This window comes from Nelumbo lutea, chromosome 4 (assembly GCF_056320005.1).
Source record: "Nelumbo lutea isolate HS-2025 chromosome 4, American lotus-T2T, whole genome shotgun sequence".
Lineage (NCBI taxonomy): Eukaryota > Viridiplantae > Streptophyta > Magnoliopsida > Proteales > Nelumbonaceae > Nelumbo > Nelumbo lutea.
The window spans coordinates 19,183,550-19,209,080 of NC_142687.1; the positions used below are offsets into that span (position 1 = coordinate 19,183,550).

Genomic DNA, 25,531 nt, shown 5'->3' on the forward strand with positions numbered 1-25,531 from the left:
TGGCTGTTTAGTCGGCTATGAAACCAATGATAAGGTTCCACGCCATTAATAAATTCATGGACCCCAGTGTGAAAGGTGTGGGCTTCATGTATTTTATCACTGACATAAAACTTTATCATTGGTTTTACAACCCGCTAAACAACCAAAGCGTTTAGCTAAACCTTGCTTGGCGAATGGAGAGAATTCCACCACCTCTATGGAGTTACTGACATGAATTCCACATCTGCAGCTGCACGTAGATCGTAGAAATCAGGAGTGATGGTCTAAGGATTGGGCATTACTTCAAATTGCTACCATTCGTTGTCTCGTGCAACAAATAAAACAAGTCTTGATGAGCAAGCTGCTACACTAGATCTTATCACGAGCCCGGTAATCATCTTTCATCATATTATCAATTAAGCCGAGATGTAAAATTTCATTTTGGACTCGGTTATAATCTAGTCTGGAGCAGCATTGACAATGGGGAGAGGGGGAAGTTATAATTTAATGCCTATCCCAAATTTAATAGATTTAGTGCTGATGTCTGGCATTATTTATGCTTCAATACGAAATATGCATTCAATAGTATTGCCCTATGGAGCTACAGTTAAAAAGGCCGATATCTACAGCTCCCGTGTCCATAAACCCAAGTGACGCTATTTTACACCGGTTACGCGTCATCAACCATAGTGTGCCCACTTGGGAGGGAGGGAAGGCTTTATGAGGCGGGTCCCACTTAAACAGCACATAAGCTACGATACATTTGGTGAAAACCAAAAGTACCCGGATAGGCGGGCCCACATACTAATGTGTTTACCCGGGCAAATGATTCTCGAGGGTGCCAGTGAACGTTGACTCGAGTAAAGCTTTTGGCAGAAGATTTTTTAAAGTTTTCGTCTTTTCGATGAATGGATAAGTTTACCCACCGCCAGTATGAACCCAAATTTGATCCTCACAAAACCACACTCATACCATTACCATCCTCACAGCCCCTTATAGCTGTGCTTTGGGGATATCTTAACAAATAGAGAGAGAGAGTGAGAATCAAATCCGAATTCTCTTTTAATATGTATTTGGTTTAAAAGCAATTGATGAAAGCATTTATAGCAGACACCATCACATCAGCAAAAATGCCAATAAATAATAAACCTTGGAAGAAGTTTCAAAAATGAAACTTTTTAAACGGAAGAGATACACAAAAATCGATACCTACCAAAAAACAAACATCAATACGTACAAATATACATAATAAAACCTTTGTTGATAGGACACATGTGGCATAATCTACTCAATAAACACTCTGACACCACCGGAACCAAAAGAACCAAGGCAGAGCATAACTTGTTTGTCAACATGTGCATTAATTCTTGAAATTGCGAGGTTATTAGCTGTGTAATTAACTAATTGTAAATGCGCGTGCCCTGAGTGGGCCTCAATGTCTAGACATGTCAATACACATCCCTACACGCATCGCGCCAAAGATTGTTTGGCCGGACGGAAAATATCTCGACTACTGTATTTGTAGAGAATCTTAGTTGTCAACGATAACCTTTAACCTTGACTCTGTATGCCGACAACACAATAGCCATCACTGATCCAAGATACTGGTAAGCCGGAAATATCTCATACGGTCCATTCAAAGATCCTCTCATACTGCTCATGCTTCACACAAACAGGTGACAGGACAATTGTTTTACGGAAAGGGGGAGTAAATTTTCTGAAGGCCTATTATTTTCCATCTGTCAAAGGACCCATTAACTAAGCCAAATAACCATCTTGCATGAATAGAAAGGAGAAAACTTACCATAAAAAAGAAAACAATACTTGGAGGTTTATATACAGTCTTGCTGGAAATGAAGCTTGCCTCGTTGCATACCACAGAACAAAACGATAGACAGCAGTTTTCTAATTCAAAGCATCGAAAATATTGAATAAAAGCTGCTATTGAAAAACAAAGTCCTGAAGATACGTTAACCCCACAAGTGTAAAACCACGGCAGTGAGTATTCCATGCCCGAAGGAAACCCTGGCTTAAATCCAAGTAAAACCATTGCAAAAGCTACTAACTATATCTTCTCGGTCCAAAATAAGAGACCTTACAAAAATCTTAACCTCAAATTGCAATAATAAAACACAAACCAAGGAAAAGCTACTTGGGGCCAATGTCCTTGAGAGCACAGATCTGTTCTTCGCCCATTGCAGACATGACAGTCACAACAAGATCTTTCCCCTCAGCAAAACCATCTTTGATCTGGCATTCAATTAAGATGAATCAGAGTTACTGGCCCATGATATAAGGGCAAAGGGGCTCCAAAAAACATAGAAGCAATATAACATGGAACCAAACAGGAAAATCTTTCTAGCACAGTAACATTATATTGCATCTGAGAACAAACCAGAAGCAACAAACATTTCAGACGCCCAGCAAAGACTAGGGGGAGAACCCAAATAGGAATTTCAAGTGGTTAAGTTCTAGCATTAAAGTATAGATAATTCCCTTTTTAAAATTATCAATATAGGTAATTCCCTTTATCTCAAAAAATAGCTCTTAACCCAAAATTTAAATCATCCAAATAATGTACTGGCTATTTACCACAACCCCCCCCCCCGGCACCCCAAAAAGTCTGATAAATATAGTGTAAAAAAGTACATATAAACACCCACGATGCAGGCACATGCAACGAATATCACAAAAAATACAAGTAAAAACTGAAAAAGTGATAAAATCAAAAAACAATGAGCTGGTAGAAGTCAACTTACCGAGGTAAGCAACTGTTCATCTGTTGGGAGCCTCAAATCATCTTTAGTATTACCATTTTCAGTTAAAAGACTCACCTGATACATTCAATATGAGATCAAACAGAGATTCACAAAACATAGCACAACTGAAAAGAGAGAAGAAGTATGGACATACAAATCCGTCTTCAGAAATATCAATCAGCTGGTAGTCAGTACGAGTGACATGGGGAACCTTTACACAAGTAACAATAGCATATTAACGTCAATGAAAGAATTGCAAATGCAAATGGATAAAAGGATAACATAAAAAAAAAAAAGCACCAGGAAAGTGAAGCCATTACATCACAGTTATGGGAAGATGGCACAATATCTTCAAGCTTCTTAGCATTGAAGATGTCAATTCCAACAAAATGGCACTTAGCATGTCCGTGCTTGCCAGTCTTGGAAGTTGAAACCTCCACAACCTGCAACCAGAGTATGTTGTCCATGTTATTGCCTAATTTCATAAAACAAGTTTTGAGTTGTAAAATGACCAAGTGAGAAGGAACGAGAGAACACCAATTCAATGTTTCAACTTGGAGCAAATAACACCAAAACAACAAGCTTGATGAAAACAAAACCAACAATCACGAAAACTAAGAATATCCGTAGGCATATAATACCTAGAAAAATTCCATTCAATGATACGAACACAATGACCAATATATGGTACACATGTTTTCTCAGTTGCAACTTCAGACCATCAAAATCTATTCCATTGGTTAACAATGCATAATCATGGACTAGAAGTATTTAAATAAGTAAGAGCAGCATTATGACAATGGCAACAAATGCATAAAAAACTACTTTAAGACCATAGCAAGGCTACGCAAAGTAATTTGAACTAAGGGTTGAAATAGCAACTTTTCTACTCCCATCGGAGTTTTTGAATGCGCAAGTTAGAAGCAGAACCATGTCACATAGAAAAACATAATCATCGTTAAATACGTATGCACCATGGTTTAAAGAAATTTGCACTGACATTACATAGTCCTTCGAATCCAGACATAACCAATAAGACTAATGAAAACTGATATAAAATAAGGGAAAAAATTGAACCATAAAAACCCCGGAGGAGTGCAGATATGGACTGAACATAATAAGATAATATGAGAAATAAAAATAGATAATGGTAGACTAAAGAAATAACATTTAAGTAGTCACCGTAATCATATAGTAAACACGGATATGGAGATAAAAATTTTGAATAGTTAACATAGAAATTGGAACAAATCAATCAAAACATATCGTCAGATAAACGTCTACGCAATTAGTACGCAGGGAAGAACACGTGAAAAAAAAATATAATAAAAACGAAAAAAAAAAGATCATAAAGCATGAAAGAGCTGCCTGGAAGCTCCATACATGCAAAAAACAGATGTCAAGTAACATAAGATCCAGAAGTGAAACACACGAAGATCTGCAAGGGAAGAGAATTCTACCTCCTAAAACAACAAAAAAGAAGAATAAAAACGCCATCGCAACTATCAGTTAAATTCAAAACCAAAACAAAACGAACCGAAGAAAAACGGTATGGAAACTCAATAAAAAACGCTAAACTTTGAGACATTCTCACAATATATTAAGAGCACAGGTAAAGAATAGATAACAGGAGCAATCAATAACAAAAAAGTCAAGAATAATAAAGGCGACAAAAGCTAAAATTCTAAGCATAAGACCCTAAAATCTCTTGGAAATCAAAATCTCATATAAAAGAGGAGGACAAGCTAAACGATAAAAAAAAAGGAAGCATCAAGGATCTGAGAAACAGCAATGAATCCACTATCCAGATCTATAAGGGGAAACATTTATTAATAACAGATCAAGAAACAGACCTTGCAAGGCCTCCCCTTAATCACAATGTATCCGTTCTTACGGATCGTTCCGGCCTGCTGAGGGTAGGTCTTTGAAGCTCCAGCATCGGCCTTCGACTCGAAATGGTGTTCCTCGTCCGACATGGCTACTGAGCTTTCGAGTCGGGGAATGCAGAGAGTGGATGGAAAGTTGCAGAGAGCTGGATAGAAGACTGAGTATAGGGTGAGAGAGAGAATCAATTTATATATATAGATTCTATCTCTCTTTCTCTCTCTCTCTCTCACGACTTATTTTTATGTTTCGAACCCAACACAGGATTCCGGGCACCTAGGGTTTCATAAAATTATCCCTACAAACTCTGTTGCGTCCGCTTCAATTTCTACCGTCAGATCCCTCCTTTTGTGGACGGCTAGATTGCAAAAAATGACTTTAGCGTAATAAGGACGCTGAAGGCTGCAAACCCGCACGTGGGCTGCCAAGGGCCCATTTTTGCCCATATCCCTATTTTGGCCTCGGGAGACGGAATTAAGCCGTAAGAATTTAAGTCTTTGAGATCACATCAGCGCCCCATATGTATATCTCAGAGTATAAACATCTCAGAATTTCGCTGAGATGTTCCAAATACACAGTTCGGATGTGCTGTGAGAGGTCGACGGATTCCAATCTTTAAGGCAAGAAACTGGATCCACATCCCTAGCTGCTGATGAAAGTTATAACGTAATGGAATAGGCCCAGGATCATCAGATCCACAAGCAGCGCATAAGAGATTGGATTTGCTCTTCACAGATCGCGCCTCACAGCGCATCATAAGCGTGTTTTGAAAATATCTACCGTGCACACGTTTCCAACACACGGCTGCGATATCTGTGAGGATGATGTGAAGCGCGCTCTGTGAGAGAATATCCAAAATGGCGCATAGGTCCTCAGGAGACCGGATGTGCTCGTTACAAATGGCGCCTCACACCGACCTCATAGATACATCTCACTGTGTATTGGAAAATGATTATTTATGAGAGATATTCTCAATATACGATGAGATGTGTGTGAGGCACCCTGTGTCAGGACTAGATCCCAATTCGGTTCTGAGAAAAAAAAGCATTTTTTTGCACTTTTGTGAGGGTTTCATTTGATAGATTTTGGTTCGTTTCATAGCCTACATTCTATTTCTGAGTCAAATTAAACCAAACCAAATTTAAATCAGTTAATTTGGTTTTTTTTTTTCAAACCAAACTGAAAATAAAAAACCAATATTTCTAAAATTATAAAACCGAAGCGAAAACTGAAATATCCAAATTGAATTGGCTTATTTGATTCGATTTGATTTAATGTGTAGTTTGATATCCAAATTTGAACACCCCTACTCTTTTACACTTTAACCAAAATTAACTATATAATTATAGACAAAATAAGGTTTTTTATCAGCTCAAGATGGCAAAGCATGATTGCAGAATCGGGCCTAGACCCACCCGACTCCATTTCGGGTCTAGTTGGGTAGGACCTACAAAAAAAATAGACTTGGTCATTGGTAGAAAATCAGGCGAAGATTTTACTAAAAATTAGGGCCCATTTTGGAGGGTTAAGCTGAAGATTCAATCAATGGTTCATTTGGAGGTCGACAAAGAATAGAATGAGGGAGGAAATTTTGCTTTCACATTTTGGTACCTGTTTTTCCTTGCTAAGACCAATTATCTGAGAAAATTTATTTTCTGGTATTTAAATGTTGAGAAAACTTAGTAGAATATCTAACTTGATTCCATTTTGATCAACTGATGAATTGCCCATCCCCACAACATGAACTTAAAATTTTAGATGACATGGCATAATAATGACAAAAACTTGCCACATGGCATCAGTATCCTCATTTTCTCAATCGTGTCATGGAAACCAAAGACCCACTTAGGATGATTAAAACGAAGATTTAACTAAACTAGTTCAGTTGCTTTGAAGTGCTATGGATAAGTTATTCAAAGAAATAAAAGTAGATAGACTTTCAAAATTCAAATGAGTAAGAAGGGATTTGGGCCCTCCTGATTTTTCACCAAAAACAGTTTATAACTGTTCTTATGGGGTCCACCTTAGGAAGCCAAAAGCCACTATTCTTCAATTTTCCCAAATAGGCACTAAGTTAGTTCTACCACTTCGAAGTATTCTAAATAAGCTATTAAAAGAGGCTGAAGTAGATAATCCTTCAAATGACTAAATAACAGTTGATTTGGACTCTCAATTTTTCGCTGAAAATAAGTTGTATACAGTCCACGTGAGCCCATCTCAAAAAGCCAAAGGATGCTATGTTTCAGCCACCCATTTGTGAGGGCTAAATTGAAAATAAGCTTTACTTCAAATTACATTAATAATATAGGCTATGTTTGTTAACCAGCTTAGCTGCCCAAGTCAAATAAGTCAGAAAAGTTGTCCTCACAACGCTTGCAGCCCTAGATTGAATCCAGTATCAAAATTTTTGGGGCGGGATCAGCTGCCCAGAGCATGCCGTTCATCTCATCTGTGCAATGGGACTATCTCCCTATGACACACTCCATAGACAGCCGATCCAATTGCAGATTTTTCACCAAGCATAGCTTATAGGCTGTATGTCAGCCCCACACAGACAACCAAAAGCTGCATTATAGCTCAACCCTCCCAAATAGGCACATAGTTTGTCCCCGTTAGTGGAGAATTTCCCATGGTGTCTTTTGGCCTCTCGGCTGCATATAAGCAATCCTAAATCCAAGCTTATTGTTGTTAAGCCAAAATACGTGTTCCGATAGAAGATTTTTGGTTGAACACTCCAAAGCAACTCAGATTCCGTCCAAGAAGACTGAAGCTTCACCAATGCTTATCCGGATCATTTGGAGTACTATTTGGTCACTTTGAATAGCTTATCCGGATCACTTCAGAGCGGCTGAACTTAAGCTGAATCTTCATGTCAGTCCTTCCAAACAGGCCCTCAATGAAAACAATTTATTCAACCAATGCTTCAGTCCTAAATGGGCCCTAATTTGCGGGTAAGTCAATAAGCTTCAATAGTTCAATCTGCTATCCACCATACACTACAGCCGCATATATTGATCATTGAGAAGATGTGGATTCGTGCAGTAAAAAAACTCAACCCAGGTCCCAGAACAGTTGATATGCCCCTTGCAGGATATGTAAGCAGAAAGATGGACTGTCTGATTATATTGTCTTAGAATATGTACAGAATACATAGAATCAAGAGTCTATTAGTCATCTCAATTGAATTCTATGCAACTTCTTGAACCATTGAGTTATTTGGTTGTATTCACAAAACCAAAACTTTTGAACCTACACCCAACCTAAACATCAAAAATCAAACTTGGGAAATCAAATTCAGTGCTCACAAGATGAGCTCACATTGTTCACAGTCCCTTGCAGCCTTGCATTGAGAATTTCTCCCCATGAGAAAAAAGCACAAAAGGGAGATATTCCCATTGACACTGTAAAAGAATGCATAAACAGTGTGAGTATTGAAGCCGATCTCCAAACTCAATAGTATGTAAAATTGGAGGCTGAATACAGGCTTGAGTTGGACACTTTTCAGTTCCCTAAGAGGATATAATGAAAGAGACTTAATTAGAGTCCAGATCTGCTCCTCACAGACAGAGCCTCACAGAAAGTTTGAGTAGTGCATCTCCCTATAAATAAAAACTTACAAGGAGAGAGATGTTCCAGATGCACAGCCAAAACTTGTTATATATATATATATCATTTTCTAGTGATGAGGGTAAAATCAGGGTGAATTCATTTAGGCTCAGTTTGGAAGGAATACAAATGCAAATTTGTAGAGTGCAAAACTCTATTTTATATGTATTTACACTGTACACATTTGTATTTGTACACCTTACAAACTGAGACTTATATTAACGACAAGCTCATCTTAATCACTTGTGAAGTTAATATATTACTACCCAATATTGTAAAAATAGACCAAGAACCAGAAGTGATTTGGCCATCAGCTTCTAGGTCAGCAGTTAGATCATTAGGTTCAAACAGATGGCTTATACTAATTTAAAAATTAAAAAATAAGCAAAACGGTTGTCCAGTTTGAATGGATCAACGACCACACAGAGTCAACTAAATCACTGACCAAGGCCGTTTGGATCAATGATCTTTCAAAAACCATATTAATGCCTATTTTTATTTCTGCTTGATAAGCAATATTGAATGCCCATTGCATCAGACCCTCCAGAATGAAACAAGATCTAATGGGAAGTAGACACAATAAAGTAAGTACATTAAATGAGAACTTGATAAATATTTTGACAACTGTTAAAAATGGATATTAATCTTTTTTAAGGGTAAGCTAGGGGTATTTTAAGGGACAAGTGTCAAAAAAATTTTTAAGTACTCATTTAACGTGCTTACAATGTTGTGCCTACCAGACACAAAAAGGCCACATCTCACCTAAGCCCCCATCAACCTTATATGCCACTAGACTTGTTCATGGGCCGGGTTGAGCCGAGCTAGGGCCGGGATTTTACTCTTCATTAATGGAAATATGTTAAGCCCAAGACCGACCCTGATAAAAAATCCGAAGCCCGAAGCCCTAGATAATAAAAAAATTAGAATTTTTCCCTATTCAATAATCAATATAAATCAGAATTTATTTACATTAAAAAATATATATAAAATCAAATTTTATTTACATTAAAAAAATAATATAGAAAAGGGAAAAATGATGTGGAGAAGAAGGGCTCGGCTGGAAAAATAAGAGAAATGTGAAAAAAAAGGGGTATTTGACCAGGGGTTTTAGGTTTAATTATAGGTCGGGCCGAGCTATTTTGGCAAATCCCAAGCCCGGCTCGAATTTATTGCGGGCCAGGCTTTTTGGCCCGAGGTTAAGCCCACAGGCCCATATACCTGTTCAAGCCCGTTCGGGGGCCAGGCCAGGCCGGGCCGGCCCATCAGGCCACCCGGCCCACCATGTATTGCAATTTTTACCGAGTCGCCCAGAGACCCCAGAATACTGTTTCTGGATTCAGGCAAAGAAACGGAATCATATTCTACCTCCCCAATAATCTATTAGAAAGGCTGAAAGAATGCAGTAAAATCAGCAAGCTTCCAGATTCTGCAATTTCATACCCAAACAGTAAAAATGTAAAATCCACAGAATACCATGATTCTACATGTCACTTATTTCAGATCACCACACGGTCAAATCTAGGAAGTTTCTGAATTTTGCTCAGAATTCTTCCCTGGAATCATCATTCAAGCTTATAAACAATGGCATCATCAGTAACATAACTGTTGGCTCAACTACAAAAGCGCTTTAGTTGTTACTATTGCTCTTGATCAACAAACACAAAAAAGAATAGGTTATAACAACATGAAAAGCTTGAGTCGAGATTAGAGCCTTGTACTTACCTGAAATCACCTTTGCCTTGTCGGCCTCTTTTTAACACCAAGAAGGATCCTATAAATAAAGTCAAACATTGCAGACCGGTAAAGCAACAAACGCACCCCATAGGTCAACTTCGAGCCTACATTATCTGGTGGCAACTCGCTGAACTCACACAGCTTCATGAACTGTTGAGAAATGAAAAATAAGGTATAGAGATAAGCGAAAAGCAAAAACACCTGATTAAATGCTTTTTGACTTCCATGCAACAAAGCTGCGTGGTTGCTAGGAAAACCAACTTCCGCAAGACAAAATATACAAATCATGCTTACCAAAAAAAGAAAGAAAGAAAGAAAATGCCTGTGCCAACTGTCAAGCTATTTCGAACCGGTGCCTTGAAAATGGAGCAAACCGAATGGTTGAGCCATTCACTTTTGCTTATTATTCTTTCCAATTGCTTGGTGCTTGACCAGCTTCAAGGGTTCATAGTGTTTTAAAAGCACAAGGCACAAAAAAGGCACAAGGGCCAATTTGCACGAGCCTTTTTAAGAAAGGCACAAAATTACAAAACAGGCTAAAAAATAAAAATAAAAAAAAAGTCAGAAAATGCCAAAAAAAAAAATTAAAATATTAAACATAAAGTTAATAAAAATATAAACTTAAATTTTAAAATAAATGATTTAAAAAAACCCATTATCTAAAATTAAAATACATAAACATAATATGTAAAGTGTATTCAAATGAAAATTTAAAAATAAAAACAAGCATATAAAGCATTTTCAAGCATGTAAAACCCACAATCTCTTTTTTTTCTCTAATTGCATTGTTTCAAGTAGTTAATGTGATGTAAAACATATTGCATTTTTTTTTCTAAATCACCTTTGTAGCACGCCCTTCGAGGCAAGCCCGGACAAGTCTATGTTAGGGTCTGAAATTCTAACCCCCTATTTGCTCATATTGTTCATTCATTCATTGCAATAAAACAACTTCTTAAAAGGCAATGAAAGTTGTAAAATCATTATTTTTTATGTGAGAATTAAGAATTTCAGACCCTAACATAGACTTGTTCGGGCTTGCCTCAAGGAGCGTGGTTGGGGGTCCGAGGGAGCGTGGTTGGGGGTTCGGGGGCAGAGCCCCCGGCCCAGCCGTTAGACTAAAAAAAAGGCAAAAAGCGCAAAATTTTGAAAAGACGCACGCCTAGGCTGAGGCGCAAGGTGCATCAGGTGCACCAGGCGCGCGCCTTTTGGAAGAGTTGCGCCTAGGGCCTGGGCGAGGTGCATACCCCAAAAGCGCCTCACCCGTGTGCCTAGGCATGCCTTTTAAATCACTACTTCAACTAGAATTACACATTTTACCAATCCAATACAAATTGGTTCACGGTGCTCATCTCTGGTTGACCAGAGTGGCTTGGAAAGATGATCCAGTTTGGCTCACCTAGTTGTGACTGGCATGTGTAATGTTTGTTTCTTTTTTAGTTGTGTTGTGTTTGCCATCTTTTGTTAGTTTTTATTTGGTTTCTGTATTATTATCTGGTTTAGACGTTGTATCTTGCTATAGCCGTTTTAATGGAAGTTAATTTTCTACCAAAAAAACCTTCTAAAAAAATGCTAAACAGGTTGGACTCGGACCAATTGGATTTCCAGTCTGCTGGTTTGTCCAGTTTTCTGAACATTGGCTTCACACAGCCATTTTAACTGCTGAATAATGGCCTACAAATCCAGCTTTCACCTTGTGGTTGGGTTTTCAAAACTTGATTCAAATAACAAGTTGCAAACAGATCAGATCGGATTGAAACAGTTAAACCTAGATGACTAAATCCAAAATTCCAAATTTGATCTGTTAATGTTCAGATTACTACACTAAAAATGACCTTGATATTGTATATCATGATAAAATGAATTTAAAAGTACTAGTATGAAACTTGAACATATGGCTGGTAAATATATAACCCTTCAAATTAACATAAATTCTAAGTATATATAAGCATAACCACAATATGATCTCTTCAAAATAAGCCGCCAATACTCAAAAATAGATCAGATATATACATGGGCAAACATTATTACCTCCATTCAACTCTTTTCGCACAATGAGATTCTAACTTTGGGTTCCAGAAGAAGCTGATCTCACATGGCTCTCATCCATTTTCTGTATGAATATTTGAGGAGGATTTTCTCTGCCACAGGTAGTGTTTTCAACTTAATGTAATTATAGAAGCACAAAAGGGTTTAACACATAGAACAGTTATTCTGCCAGAAACACAACAATTAAGTAGCTATATGATCATGCCAGCTACATTACTAGGAAAACAGCAAGCGTATCATGAATTTCATCCACAAAAAATAAAGACAAGAAGCAGTACAAACCCCTTTCTAATAAAAAGAAATTCATTAAACAAAAAACAGTGTGAACCATTAATTAAACGATAGAAGCAATAAAGTGTAATGAACAAAATTTCAATTTTGATGAACAAATATTGGCAATGTTTTGAATCAGGGAAAAATAAATTGCAAGCTCTCAAGTTGTGGAGCAATAGCCATTTTCAAGGCCATCATATTCTTCTGAGACAATAATCTTTCCACTGAAATGAATCTTCACATGGCAGTCCAGTAGAGGAATGCATGTGGTCCTACGTCTGCATAGGTAACAGTAATTATAAGATTCTTCCCATGCATATGAATAACCCATTGGCCAGGACCTAATAACTACATTAAGAAAAATATTCCAATATTTATAGGAAGTTGAACATTTCAGTCCCCCCCGAGATGCATCTTTGCACTTTATAAAGTTACATGGTTGTTGTCGATTGGTATCCATTTTGTACATGGAAGTATCGTGTCAAACCCCAGGAAGATGGAACTCTGCCCTCCCATCAAAAGTTACATCATGATCCATGATAACATACTATTTAAGTGAAAAACAGCCTGGCTATTGTAGGTGAGACTAGTGACTCTGTCACAAAGTCTGTACTCTGTGGTTAAGAATTAATAGGGTGAACTTGATGTCAATTTTGAATTCATTAACTCATTTCTTAGTTGTCAGATACAACAAAATCACAGTTCATAGATGGACAAGTAAGCAATCAAGATTCCACCGTACAGTTTTAACCCTGATAAATTCCCTTCCAGACATAAAGGATGTAATTTATGATAGTTCTATGAGTTTTCGGCCACAAAAGCTATCTCAACTTTGAAAGGAAACAGAATTAATATGAGAAGGATAACTAACATTTCCTTTTCCCCTTCATATATGTAGCTTGATGCAACAGCCAGAAGTTGCCCATTGTGGTTATATGACAAGGAAGCTACACTCCTGGGAAACCTTGGCAACTGGAGATAAACAAAAAATTAGAATGTTTTGTACAAAATGCCAAAACTACTCAAGTAAAACATATAGACAGCAGTAGATTGAGAATGAGAAGCATATGCATCAATTACATGTTTGGCACACAAGCAAGCCAGTTGGAGCAACCAACCAATGCATCCTAGACAAGAGTTGCTTTGGACTAAAATCACCAATTGGACGATCATAGCATTCTATACCTAATTAAACCTCATCAAGTTGCAAATGAATTTATGCATTTATCTCTTACAAGTAGTAGGTGAGGTTATGATATGTTCAATTAATCTTATAATGAATGTGATGAATTACAAGCAATATAACTATGATCTACACCCTTCAGCAGGCTATTAGATTAGAAACTCATAGCTGCCCCTGCCTGCTTTGATTAATGTTGGCCTAGAAATGTATTCTGAATGAACTCCCTTGAATTATGGTTCCCAAATCATGCATATGTACCTTGATCATGTTTAATAAATGATAAAACTTCTTCCTACTTCATGCTTATCTTCCATTTTTTACCTAACCATCCTTGTAATGTGAAAAGATGCACAACACCACCATATACTCTCAAGTCTCAAGAGTGTTGGGCTAGAAAGCAATCAAATTACAAGGTGCAACATCACAAGGGAATGTAACACCTAAAATGAACAAAATTCTGATATGTTGCATGCATATAATACAACTACGGTCAATTTAACTAATACCAATAGATAAATGCAAATGTTTGAGTGTTCAAAATAATTGCAATTCTGCAACAGGTGTTTAAAAATGCTAGTTATGAGCAATATAATAGATTATTTTTCTATTGCATCTTCACTCAATTTCTGGCAAAAAAGGAGAAAAGAACAATAACTTCTGACAGCAAAAGGAAGAAGAGCTTATCTTTATTAATTTGCAGCATGAATATTCTATGCCTTGCAGTAGTACAAGTCTTGCAGAGATATTATAAATGGTAGGAGTTGCAAAACAAATTGAGAAACAGATTAAAAAGTCTAGAGACATATGAGAAGCTTAACATTCCCCTAGAGACATTTGTTACTAGCAGCACCATATACAAGTTCCACACAGAGCCAGAAAGAAAGGAAATACCTCAAATAGTCTTTTCCTGCTTTGTCCATCCCATGCAATAACATACCCCTCATTATCACCAGTGACAAAGGCACCATACTGGCTGAATCAACAAGAGTGCCTCAATGTAAATTTAACAAATCTATTAGAAAAAATATAGCAACAAAATGTACATCAAATGAATGCATACTGTGGATGAGGCACAATGTCATTCACTGCCACAAGATGATATCTCCCATCCTTGTACTTTGGATGGCACCGGAAAACGCAACTGTAGCAAAGACAGGCAAAAAATATGACTATGGTGCCAAAATGACATCATTCAGAATGCTTAAGGCCAATCGTGATCATTGCATTTGTCAAATGCTCTTACAGTTAAGTCACAAAGTTCAGACTACCAAGAGTCTAAAATCCTTAAGAGAAAATCTTTTTTTCTTCTGTGCAAACATACTCAAATGATCAATCAGAAAAATCCTAGGACCTTTCAGGTGGAGTATAGACATCCAAGAATACTATTCTATAGCCTCCATCCAGTAAAAACTTTATGGAAAAAATCAGCATGGTTGGGTGAATACTGTTTATGTAAAAAGATCCATCTTATCCTGGATTAAAGCCTGAGTGAAGTGGTATAAGGGAAAACTACCAATAAAAAATGGTTGAATGGGCAATATGGTTAAGGTCATAGATGTAGCCATAAGGAGGTGAAGAAGAAAGGGAAAAAATGAAAATGGTAGAAGCTTAGTCATGAACCCCACATGGCAAAGTGAGACTACTAGAACTACTGCCACCTATGAGTGAGTTTTCTAAACTGGAATCAAGAGATTGTTGACTCTGCAGAAACAAGACAACAAAGGTAATTTATATAATAGCCAGTTATGTTAAAGCAAGAAATGAGTCAAGGACTCGTAATTTAACAATAGATATGGCACTGAACAAAAAGGAGTGGCAGAACAGGATTCATGCAGCTAACCCCATATAGTTGGGGCAAGGCTAAGGTGATGATGATGATTATGGTTATATTAAAACCAGTTTGAATCATTATCCTATCAATAGCTGTAACTGGTTTTAATATTTGCTTTGGGTTTGATAAGGAAAGCAAAACAACAAAAAAATAAAAAGGAACTCATTCCAGAAAATCTGCAAGTGATCTGTCCATGATATAATCTTTGAGGAGGTTACTTGCTTATAAATGATGTCCAAGGAAGCAACTTAACTATGATGTAACATTAAGGAGGTCACTTGCTAATGAAGTAGTCTCTAGGTACAAGTCTATATAGATAGATAAACCAGTCTTTCAAGAGGATGAATAGAATAAAATTATGAACCAAAGCTCCTTTTTCATTACGATACCTTCTGGTATATTGTCTTTCCCTCTCATCTTTCTATCCTCATGTTTCCTTCCTATTGGAACATTCTATTGTCTACTCCATTTTTTTCCTTGTCTTAAATCTTTTCTGTTCATTTCAATTGTTGAATGTCCAATCTAGCATATTATCATACATCCTATCCAATTATAGTTCTTCATTTGGCTATACTAGACCACCCTTAACCCCCATAACAGCCCTAGACCTTTATCAGTTATCTTCTTTTTCCATAATAAAAATAAATTTACTAAAAGGAAATGAAAGTGCAAAAATAAGTGACAAGGAGTTTCCAAGAGAAAGAGTTGAAAAGACAACAAAGCATCTCAATCCTTAACAACCCTTCCCCTACAAACAAAATTGTACAAAAATCTAATAAAAAAAATCTCCTAATAGCTTCAAGAGAAAAACTCCCAACCCAAATCCAAAACATATGCAAGATAAACAATCTTCAAATCCCAAACACCTCATGCATTATGAACAATCAGAGAAAATATCTCTACAGCAGTCACAACCTTTAAACCCATCCAGAGACAGATTATCTTTGACGCCACAGAATCCAACTCCAATCAGGCCCAAGAGTTCCTTCTATACATGTTCAAGCCACAACCACAAACATAGCCCCTCACCCCCTAAAATTACATATAGTTGTATTAACTAGAACCAAATTGGTCCGGTCCAATGACTAATACAGGTTACAAAGTAGCATTTCAGGACAAGCAATGAGTACACGTTAGTGGCAGGCAGCTGGCCACCTATGCTGAAATGGACAGGTTACTAGGCACTTAGCAGTTATCTTCTTTCTTGACAGTTCCATTCAGGACAGAAACAAATCCTTATAAACCTTCACCCAACCAACAACAGAATTCCCCCCTCAAAATCCCTTCATTCTGCTCATAATACTATTATCACTGTCAGTTTTCTCAACAGTTCCAGCAGTTGTTCACCATAATTAGCAATATGAAATCTAAGTGGAACTGTGGGACCTCCTTACATTTACACTGAGTTTTACAGTTCTTGACCTAACCCGCCAATCTGGTAAAACCCAAACATTCTTCCCCATGCTTGGGTTGAGTGCCTGCCTCAGGCCCAACCCAGCCACCTCCCCTGAGCCACTTCTTGCAGAGTTGCAATGTAGGATACTAGGATCAATTTTCTCAAAGTAGAAGCAATTAGGTTCTACTTCTGGTTACATAAAACAATACCATTGAAGATCATGGATAATCATCCTATAAATAACTGTTTTTATATAAGCCTAATACAATAGATAATGAAGGAAAACTCGTATCTAACAGCCCAAAAAGGGCACAATTTCAATGTTTCAGCCATTAAACTTATGAAAGAGAAAATTGCTGCCATCACAACCATGATTTCATAACTAACCCCGTTCCATTCTGCTCTGAAGGATCTAGGCATGCTAATGCAACACGTCCATCAATTGATCCAATTGCATATCCTGCACAGGCACAAAAAAAGATGTGATAACTACTTCAAGGGAACTCTACAACTACAATAAGGGATAAGAGAAAAAGCCACTGAACCATCAAAAAATACGGAGGGTTTATTTTATTGACAGAGGGCCAATTTTCAGAGGGAATAGTATATTTAAGAGTTCTACTTTGATTATGAGCTTTCTTAGTGAGTTTTGTCCGTAAATAGGGGTGCAACTTGTCCAGCATGGGTTGCACACTACTTAAAACTTGAAGGGGCCCAGAACTAGTGGTGTAAATTCTTCATATCTGCTTCCTGATTTGCGCCCTACCCTATAAATATAGAGACAGTGGCACAAGCGAATTTTTAAATAAATAACTTGATGCCATTCCATGCTAAAATTTAACAATTTTTTGCATAAAAACAAGTTATATCAAATTAAGAAGTTAATGTTATGCATGTGGCTGGTTACATCTTTCATTTTGTAAAAGACTCCACACTTGGTGGTGAGTACTTCACCAGATCTTGTTGAAGAATCAAGGCTAGATCTTTCTGATTCAATATTCTTGTTATTCCAGATTCAAGATCATTTCTTGAATAATTTTTATTCTTAAATCAAAAGTTTCACTGTGTCTTAAAGTTGGCTCATTCTTTGATTTGATTATTGACCTTGAAATTGTTTCCTTATTGATAATCTCCCCAACACATAAATGGAACTGAACCTACTCCATAAACCAGTCCTAACTGATTCCCATATAAGTCCTCCATCATTTCTTGAATTGCATCTTCTTTTCTTAATGATAAATGAAAGTTCATGAAAGGAAAATAGAAAGTGATTACAGTGCCTGATGAAAAGATACCACCCCCCAACCAAGGGGGTAAGTCATTCCCTACAGCTACCCAGGAATTGTGGGGTCCCATAACCCTACATTTCTTAACAAAATCAAAACCTGTATATTTTCAACCCAACCCTTATGTCACTAGCAAGCTAATATGAACATATTCACTCTAATATGTGCCCTTTATCACTTATTTGAAACATATCCTAAAAGTCAGTGTTTGTGACTCATTGTATCATCTAATTTGCACAAAGATGAATGTCACGTTTTCAGGTTTTCTGCTCAGATACCCCATATCATTTTCAAAGGGAAGCTAAAAAAATAGTCTTATAGCAAATTGATCATTTGCATTTAAAATGATATTTTATATTTCTTTGTCCATGTCAGAATTAGTTCAACAGAACCAACAGTTCTTCACACACTTTGCACAAACCTAATGTCACACAAACCACACACATGTAAAGCAACCACATAAATGTAATTTGTTCTTAAGTGCAAGGATATGGAAATGACAGAATTTCTTTAAAAAAAAGAGTGGTAAATAAGACTTCAACTGGAAAAACAAGGTTAATCAGTTTTTAAAACATGGAAACCGCTGTTTTAACACATGGAAACATTGGATTTATCCAAACATGCTCAAAATTATCATTTTTCTCAGAAAAAAAAATGTTCTTTAAAAGAAAATTCAGGAAAGCAACCATAAAATCAATACTCAATCATAAAAAATGACAGTTATTTTACCTTTGTGATTAGGAAATGAGCAAACACACTCAATTCTATAGTCCATTGCTGAATTTTTTGTTTGAATTGGACCTTCTAAATAGCGCAAATCAAAGATATTTACTGAAGCTCCAACCCCAAGTAGCAAATAAAGCCCACATACTGACATACAATCAACCTCTGAACCTACAGCTTTTGAATATGCAACAAAATCCGATATGCGAGTATCCCAACACATTATCTTTTTATCCAAACCAGTTGTAATTACTTGACCTGCAGAAAACAAAGCATTATTAAATGCTCTTGCAGCAACAACAATATAAAAAGGTGATGATCAAATTAGCTCAATTTATAGTCCAATTTATAAAGCAAAGGAATGAAAGACTCCTTTCAAAAATCAAAATCTCCTCATGTGTTGGAAGTGTATAAAAATGCTATACTGAAGATTACAAATTAGAACTAATAAATTAATGATCAGTTTCTAATCTTAATGCCCTCCCTTTAGCTAACACGGTCATATCCTAAAGTTTCAAAATTCTGCAATTATATATTTTACCAAACATCTTTCTTTTACCAAAATGAAAAAAGGGGATAATTAGATCCTGGAATGTAATACATATCGAAATTTTTGCAACAAATTAAATCCATAAGATGCATCACAAACATTACATAGAAGGTTTAAACCATTGTTCATAAACATACCATAGAAGGTTTGAACTATTATCCCTAATATAATTGTTTTATGTATAGTTGTCCATAGTTCTTCTCAAAACGTGTGAATTTGTTTTATGGGAGAAATGACAAAAGTGATATGTATAATATTCAGAAAAAGTAGGAAACTTTTACATGTCTGCCAAACTAAGGATTCAATTTGTAGTAACTTGGTTGCCATGTAACTTACAGGTTTCCTCAGAAAATTCAACGCATGTTGCCAAATCATCATGAGCCCCAATTGCCTTATGGGTTCCTGAATGAATGTCATACCTAAGAACATTTTATGACCCATAAATATCATGGAATTATCACAAATTGAAACCTTGTTCAATATCCACAAATAAAGGCAGGGATTTAATGAAACTAAATGTTGCATGAGGTTTCAACATGCAGTGAAAGAACATTGAAGAGTAAATGTTTCATTCCCTCAAGTTTACACTAATTAAGGAAATATCTGACATGTCATTCTTCCCTAAATGGGTTTCTCTGTCCCAATGGACAGATGGCTAAACTAAACTTAACTAGTGCATTAACCACCATACAGATGTTTCAGTACTTGTATAATTCAGTCCTGAAGGCATGTTGAAGTGAGGGGAGTAGGGAACAAAAAGAATAGTTATAAAGCTCATCAACAACAGTTCGGGAGATATTAAAAAAAGGAACATGGTAAAAGACTACTAAAATTGAACTTTTTAAGCTTATTTATAAGAATGGCATTTATGCCATCCACATATCTTTCTAGTTTAAAGTATCCCAAATGGCTTTGAATGCAAATCCTCATTAGTTCACATGCAACATGATATTTTCGACACAACATTTTCACCATAATGGAGACATAAATGTTGAAAATTTCCGCTGAATACGTGCCAAATCATGGATTTGCCTTCTTAACATCCGGAACTTTACTATTTTTCAAAAATAAAAATCCAAATATTGTATAATTTTTAAGTTTGCGCATATTAACTTTAAAGGTATATTAGTGTAATAGTTATCTGAAAACAGCGATGAGCGTACAGAAATAAAATGAAACTGGAGGGTAGCTTTTAACATACCTTCTAAGACAACAATCAGTGCCCACGCTAAATGCAACAGATTCGCCCTGAAAACAGCAATCCAGAAGTGCAGCCTCCGAGGAAGCTTCTAATCTAAGTAAAGAGTTATCGGCATCGTATACTCGAAGAATCTGTTTCATGCGGAACACTCCAAGTGGTTAAAGAAAACCAACAAAAAAAATGAAGGATTTAAAACAAAAAAAAAAAAAATGGTGAACAAGAAGTTTTAGAGATCGATATTACTCACAGAGTCCCATGACGAGATAAGAAGGTTGTTGGATTGAGGAGCGAACCGGATTTTAGTTATGGCGTCTCCGATCGGTTTTTCGATCTTCAAACAAGCCCCCTCCATTAATTCGATGGGGGGAGAGAAAAAACTTGAACTGATGAAAGGCGGGGAAAGTAATTGAGAATTTGAGATATTGAACCAAAACATACGCTGATATTCTTCTTTTTTTTTTTTCAGCACGGAGCGGGAACTGAAGCCGATGATTCAAATACGATGAGGCCATGTTTTCCCGCCAATATTCCTGGGCCAAAACTAGAGGTGTAAAACGTGCCTGCCGTGCTCCCTCCCGGGATATTTTGGGAGATCAGCTCGGCATGGTTCATGGTCCGGGCCCATGTTGGGCCACGGGTTGGGCTGGTCCATAGGCTGAGGTTGTGGATTGGGCCAAAGTTATTTTATTTTAAAAAATTAAAAAATTTTTAAAATTTTAATTTCATATGAATTTTGATGTATACAATTATATATATATATATATAATAAAATGAAATAATATAATAAAATTAAAAATAATTGCTTATTTTATTAATATATTATATATTATGTTCAAGTCTAACAGAACTTTACAATCTTCAAAGGGAGTAAACAGGATTGGACCTTTGACCTTTAGATTCTTAGCTATGTCCTATGCTACAAGCCTTAAGTTTTCTGGTTTGCTTTCAACTTCAGCCACCAGTTTCTTTTCCCATTCTACCTCCAACTTATCAGCACCCAGACCATTTACCAAGAAGTGACAAGGGTTTTTCCTTCAGAAGGCAGATACTACTTGTTTCTCTAGAAACATGTTTCATTTCAGAATTTTCCTTTGTTACCTCCAAGAAACATAGTAACACATTTTTTGTTTCTCTCCGACTTGACCCAATCTTTCATTCGGGTATGCATACTAGTTGTTTCTTGCATTTTCCAAAGAATTCGATTAGTGCCAGGAATCTACCTTTCTTGTTCCATCTTCTTTTAGCAAAATATCTTCGATTGTTTCCTTCTTTGGAGCTCTTCCAAGCTGTTTCTATATTTGCTTGAAGTGCATCTTCTACAAACATTCTGAACCATTCGATCACATCAAAACCTACTAACAATACCATTGCTTTTCCAATCTCCCTAGTCTTTAGTGTGGTCTTCCCTTTCACTTTAAGGTAGCTTCTCAAAAAGTAGTGATTTCGCCTCAGCTTTTTGAGATTTTTTCTAGGTTTCTATCTGCTTAAAACTCCACTTCTCTAGGTTTATATCTAATGCAAATTCATAAGATCTCAATGCTCTTGGAAAATCTGAGAAACTTCTTATATCTGCTTTGTTGTAATCTCATTTCTGGTCCTTTTAGGGAGAGTATGACAGTGTTGAAATCTCCAGCAATAACCCATGAGTTTCTCCACTTAGATCTCAAGTCATCAATCTCCCACCAAAGTTCTGAGTGCTCCTAGTCCATAATTACACCAGACAATTGTTTTCCTGGTAAATGGATAAACCAAACAATAAATGAAACGCCATCACAAAAAATACCTACTTGATGCAAGGTTTAAAATATTGTAATGTATTGGGTTGTATCGGCTGATTCTTACCATTCCGATAAGAACCTGATACACAAAACATGTATAAATCATTTGTTTTATTTTTTTCCGTATGTATCGACCAATATGGGCCCGTATCAGGCTGTTCTGGATATGTATCATCGATACAGATATGTATTGTGCCTAATTCCAATTCTCTCATTAATTCGATTAAGTAATGATCTTCTCTCTCATTAATTTTGTTTTGTTAGTATAAAAACTAGAAATATTAACAATAGCAAGGCTTGAACCTTAGTACTAGATTTTAACGCCCATAACTTCACCACTAAGCCACTCTGATTTGTTTATATAATTATATATATTTTTATTTGAAGTAAATTCACTTTTTCTCAATGGTGCTTATTAATAAATGTTGAAATTAATTATTAAAATTTATATACTAATAAATTAAGATAAATTATATTGAATATTTGAAAATTGATGTATATACATTAATAATTTATTTTAGTTTTTTCTTTTTGTTTTTTCACATTTTAGTTATTCCATCATTTTCAATGGTTATTAATTATATCTTGATATGTCACATTTTATATAAACATTAAATTATGCTTTTTTTTTACATTTAAATGACTTATTTACAATCATATTAAACTTGTAAGTATTGTTACTAATATATATTTTTTTATTTATTTGAATTTCCTATCATATTTATGCATATCTTGAGTTTTCGTCCGTATCCATGTATATCTAAAACGTATCCCGATGCATTTATTAAAATTGTTTAATACTTTGAACCTTGACTTATGTTGAGTTGGCATCATTTTTCCTAATAAATGGTAGTGGTACTAAACATTATTGATCGTGCGCGATCTAGATACTCCTAGCTGGAAGATGATCCAAACTCCAGTTGCACGGCGAGTTGGACCTATCTGCAAAATAGTAGATCATATCTCCTAGGGTGGCTAACCCGGCGAGGTCGCTTCGATGCTTAAGTCAATACTATACCGTGGACGCAAGCTGAATACTTGAATGCTTGAATGCTAGTGAGTAAATAATCACGCGTACATTTTCCTTGGGGTTTCATGTCCTTATATAATGGAATAGTCGTGGGCCCTACGAAAGAGCTTCGAGATTTTCGGGCTATGCGAATAAGATCTGTTCCATTTTTTAAGGAAAGCAAAGTGATGATAAGGTTTATTGTCTGACTCCAATTTAGGCGGAGCTAGGATGAGTCTCGTCGTGATCCTGAGAAATTCGGGGTCCGTTGGGGAGGCCTTTGGAGTCAATTACGTGGTGTTTCGGCTCTTTAGCTCCGAATTGGCACTTCAGTTATTTAGTCTCGAACTGGATTGGGTGTCGAGGTGTCTCTACGACGAGGTGGTTTTTTGGCCGAGGTGGCTAAATACCCGAGCTACGAATGCTGAAAACTAGGTTCATTTGGCTGAGTTGTCACCAATCGATCAAATCGCGTCTATGTGTCCCCTTCTTACTAGGTCGTGCCAAATCACCCTTCATCAATTGCCCCCCACTCCTCATGCTAGGGGTCCCGACCTAGTGCGGGGAGTTCATGACGGATCCAGGTGGATTTGGAATGAAGTCTAGGCGACTTGAAGGATGAACCGTTGGCTGGACCTGCTCAATCATCTGACTCAACCATGAAATGATCCAGATCATGTCTCGGTCATGTGCAAACGTCACATTGTTTATAAATTCTGCAGACGCCAAAGGGCGTGCTCAACCGATTTCGTCCTCCGGTAGCATGCAACCGGTTTTCATGGGAGCAATCGGATCACACTGATCTCAATCGTTGATTGCTGGATGTGGTGGACTATAAATAGGGTGCCGAATGGCCCATTATCCTTGCCATAAATCGTGTAACTGAGCTCTCTTGAGATCGCGTCGGAGTCCTTCACTAGTTGTTATGTCTTCTTTGGTGAGTTCATCCTCCTTCACTAGTTGTTCCCTTTTCCTTTTCCTGTCCAATATGTATAGTACTAGTATAGATATGTTACTTAGTGATTCTAGCAAGCTCGGGGGTGCCGAGGTGTGATCCTCAGCTCCCACCGTTGATGCCAACTCTTCGCTAGAGAGCTCATCTTTAAACCTTTTAGGAGAAATGCCTTTACCTGACGTCGGGCCATATCGGCTTGAGGAACCCAAACCTCAGGTAGAGCGGCCGACCTTTGGAGAGGGGGTCTTGTCTTCTACTCAAGGTTGGGATCCGGACAACTTTGGCCCTTCCATGATGACCTCAGATAGGTTGTTGTCCTTGATAGTTCGTTACCACTCTTGTTTTCAACATTCCTTTGGGTCAGTGCCCATGGGTTCACGATCATTACGAACTCGCAGGTTTTGAGGAGCAGCTCGTAGTTGGGTTGTGCTTTCCGCTCCACCCCTTCATCATAGAAATCATTAAGTTTTTTAACGTCACTATTGACCAGCTACACCCGAACTCCATCCGTACCATTGTTGGTACGATCTCACTTTTCCACGAGTATAACCGACCTCTTACCCTATACATCTTTAGCTTGACTTGTTCCAGTAAGAAGAACTCTTTTTGCCTGCACGGGGACACCCGACAGAGCTACTATATCTCACCTTGCCCCAGGTTCAAGGTCCTGTTTGGTAACCTGAACAAGGTATTGGCCTGGAAGAGGAGGTACTTCTTTGTTTGGAACCTTGAAGGATGGCCATTCCCAACTCACTGGCGAGTGGCCATTAAGGACCCCAGGGTGAGGCTCGATGCAAAGACTAGGGCGGTCATCCACTCTTGGAGGGACCTCGGCCTTGAGATGGAAGATTTCCTGGCCAAGGAGAAGCTTGTACGAGCTGGGCTGAGTCCTCTTGGTAGGCCTCCACCTCAGCACACACATTACTTCTCCTTTTTCCTTTTCGCACTTACTTCAGTTCGCAACTAACTCTTTTTCTTCTCTCTTGTAGAAGCTATGACAGGTGTTGACGGTGCTAACCTTTTAAGGAGTGTTTAGAAGGGGAAGAAGATAAAGGCCTCGAAGAGGTCCCGTTGGGAGGAGGCCACCTCTTCGATTCCTTCTGAACTCGAGGTCAGAGCGCCAGAGCCCACCCTTTACCGAGCTCCCAGGGGAGGAGGTTCATCCCCAACCTCCGGTTGTTGACTTGGACGAGGATAAGGATGAGGGGACCCACCTTGCAAGCCTGAAGGTACTTCGGTGCCTGAGCCTCAGCGCCCCTCAGCAAAGGAGATCATAATGACTCTGAGGCTCGGGCTCCTTAAGAGCAAAGATGTCGTGTTTCCTGCGGAGGTCACGGA

At 37.4% G+C, this 25,531-nt stretch overlaps 1 protein-coding gene across 1 annotated transcript; it reads right to left on the bottom strand.

The window, feature by feature from the left end:
* Positions 1–1,880: 1,880 nt before the first annotated feature.
* Positions 1,881–20,914, bottom strand: LOC148854369 (mitotic checkpoint protein BUB3.3-like). Its single transcript, XM_088984834.1, has 14 exons — positions 20,699–20,914; positions 20,452–20,582; positions 19,587–19,669; positions 18,707–18,958; positions 17,079–17,151; positions 14,525–14,605; positions 14,356–14,437; positions 13,153–13,253; positions 12,027–12,100; positions 4,592–4,857; positions 3,059–3,181; positions 2,893–2,949; positions 2,739–2,813; positions 1,881–2,229 (listed from the first exon to the last, which is right to left on the bottom strand). Exons 1-14 carry the CDS (start codon positions 20,885–20,887, stop codon positions 2,128–2,130), a joined length of 1,689 nt encoding a protein of 562 aa, XP_088840960.1. The 5' UTR covers positions 20,888–20,914; the 3' UTR covers positions 1,881–2,127.
* Between the last annotated feature and the right edge of the window lie 4,617 nt (positions 20,915–25,531).

What these genes read in the sequence shown, in the direction of transcription:
- LOC148854369 (XM_088984834.1), bottom strand. Translation starts at nt 20,887, where the DNA reads ATGTTTTGGTTCAATATCTCAAATTCTCAATTACTTTCCCCGCCTTTC. An exon ending in ACTGATTGTTGTCTTAGAAG is followed by an intron (nt 19,670 to 20,451) that starts GTATGTTAAAAG and finishes AAATGTTCTTAG; the next exon opens with GTATGACATTCATTCAGGAA. An exon ending in CATCTTCCCATAACTGTGAT is followed by an intron (nt 2,950 to 3,058) that starts GTAATGGCTTCA and finishes ACTTGTGTAAAG; the next exon opens with GTTCCCCATGTCACTCGTAC.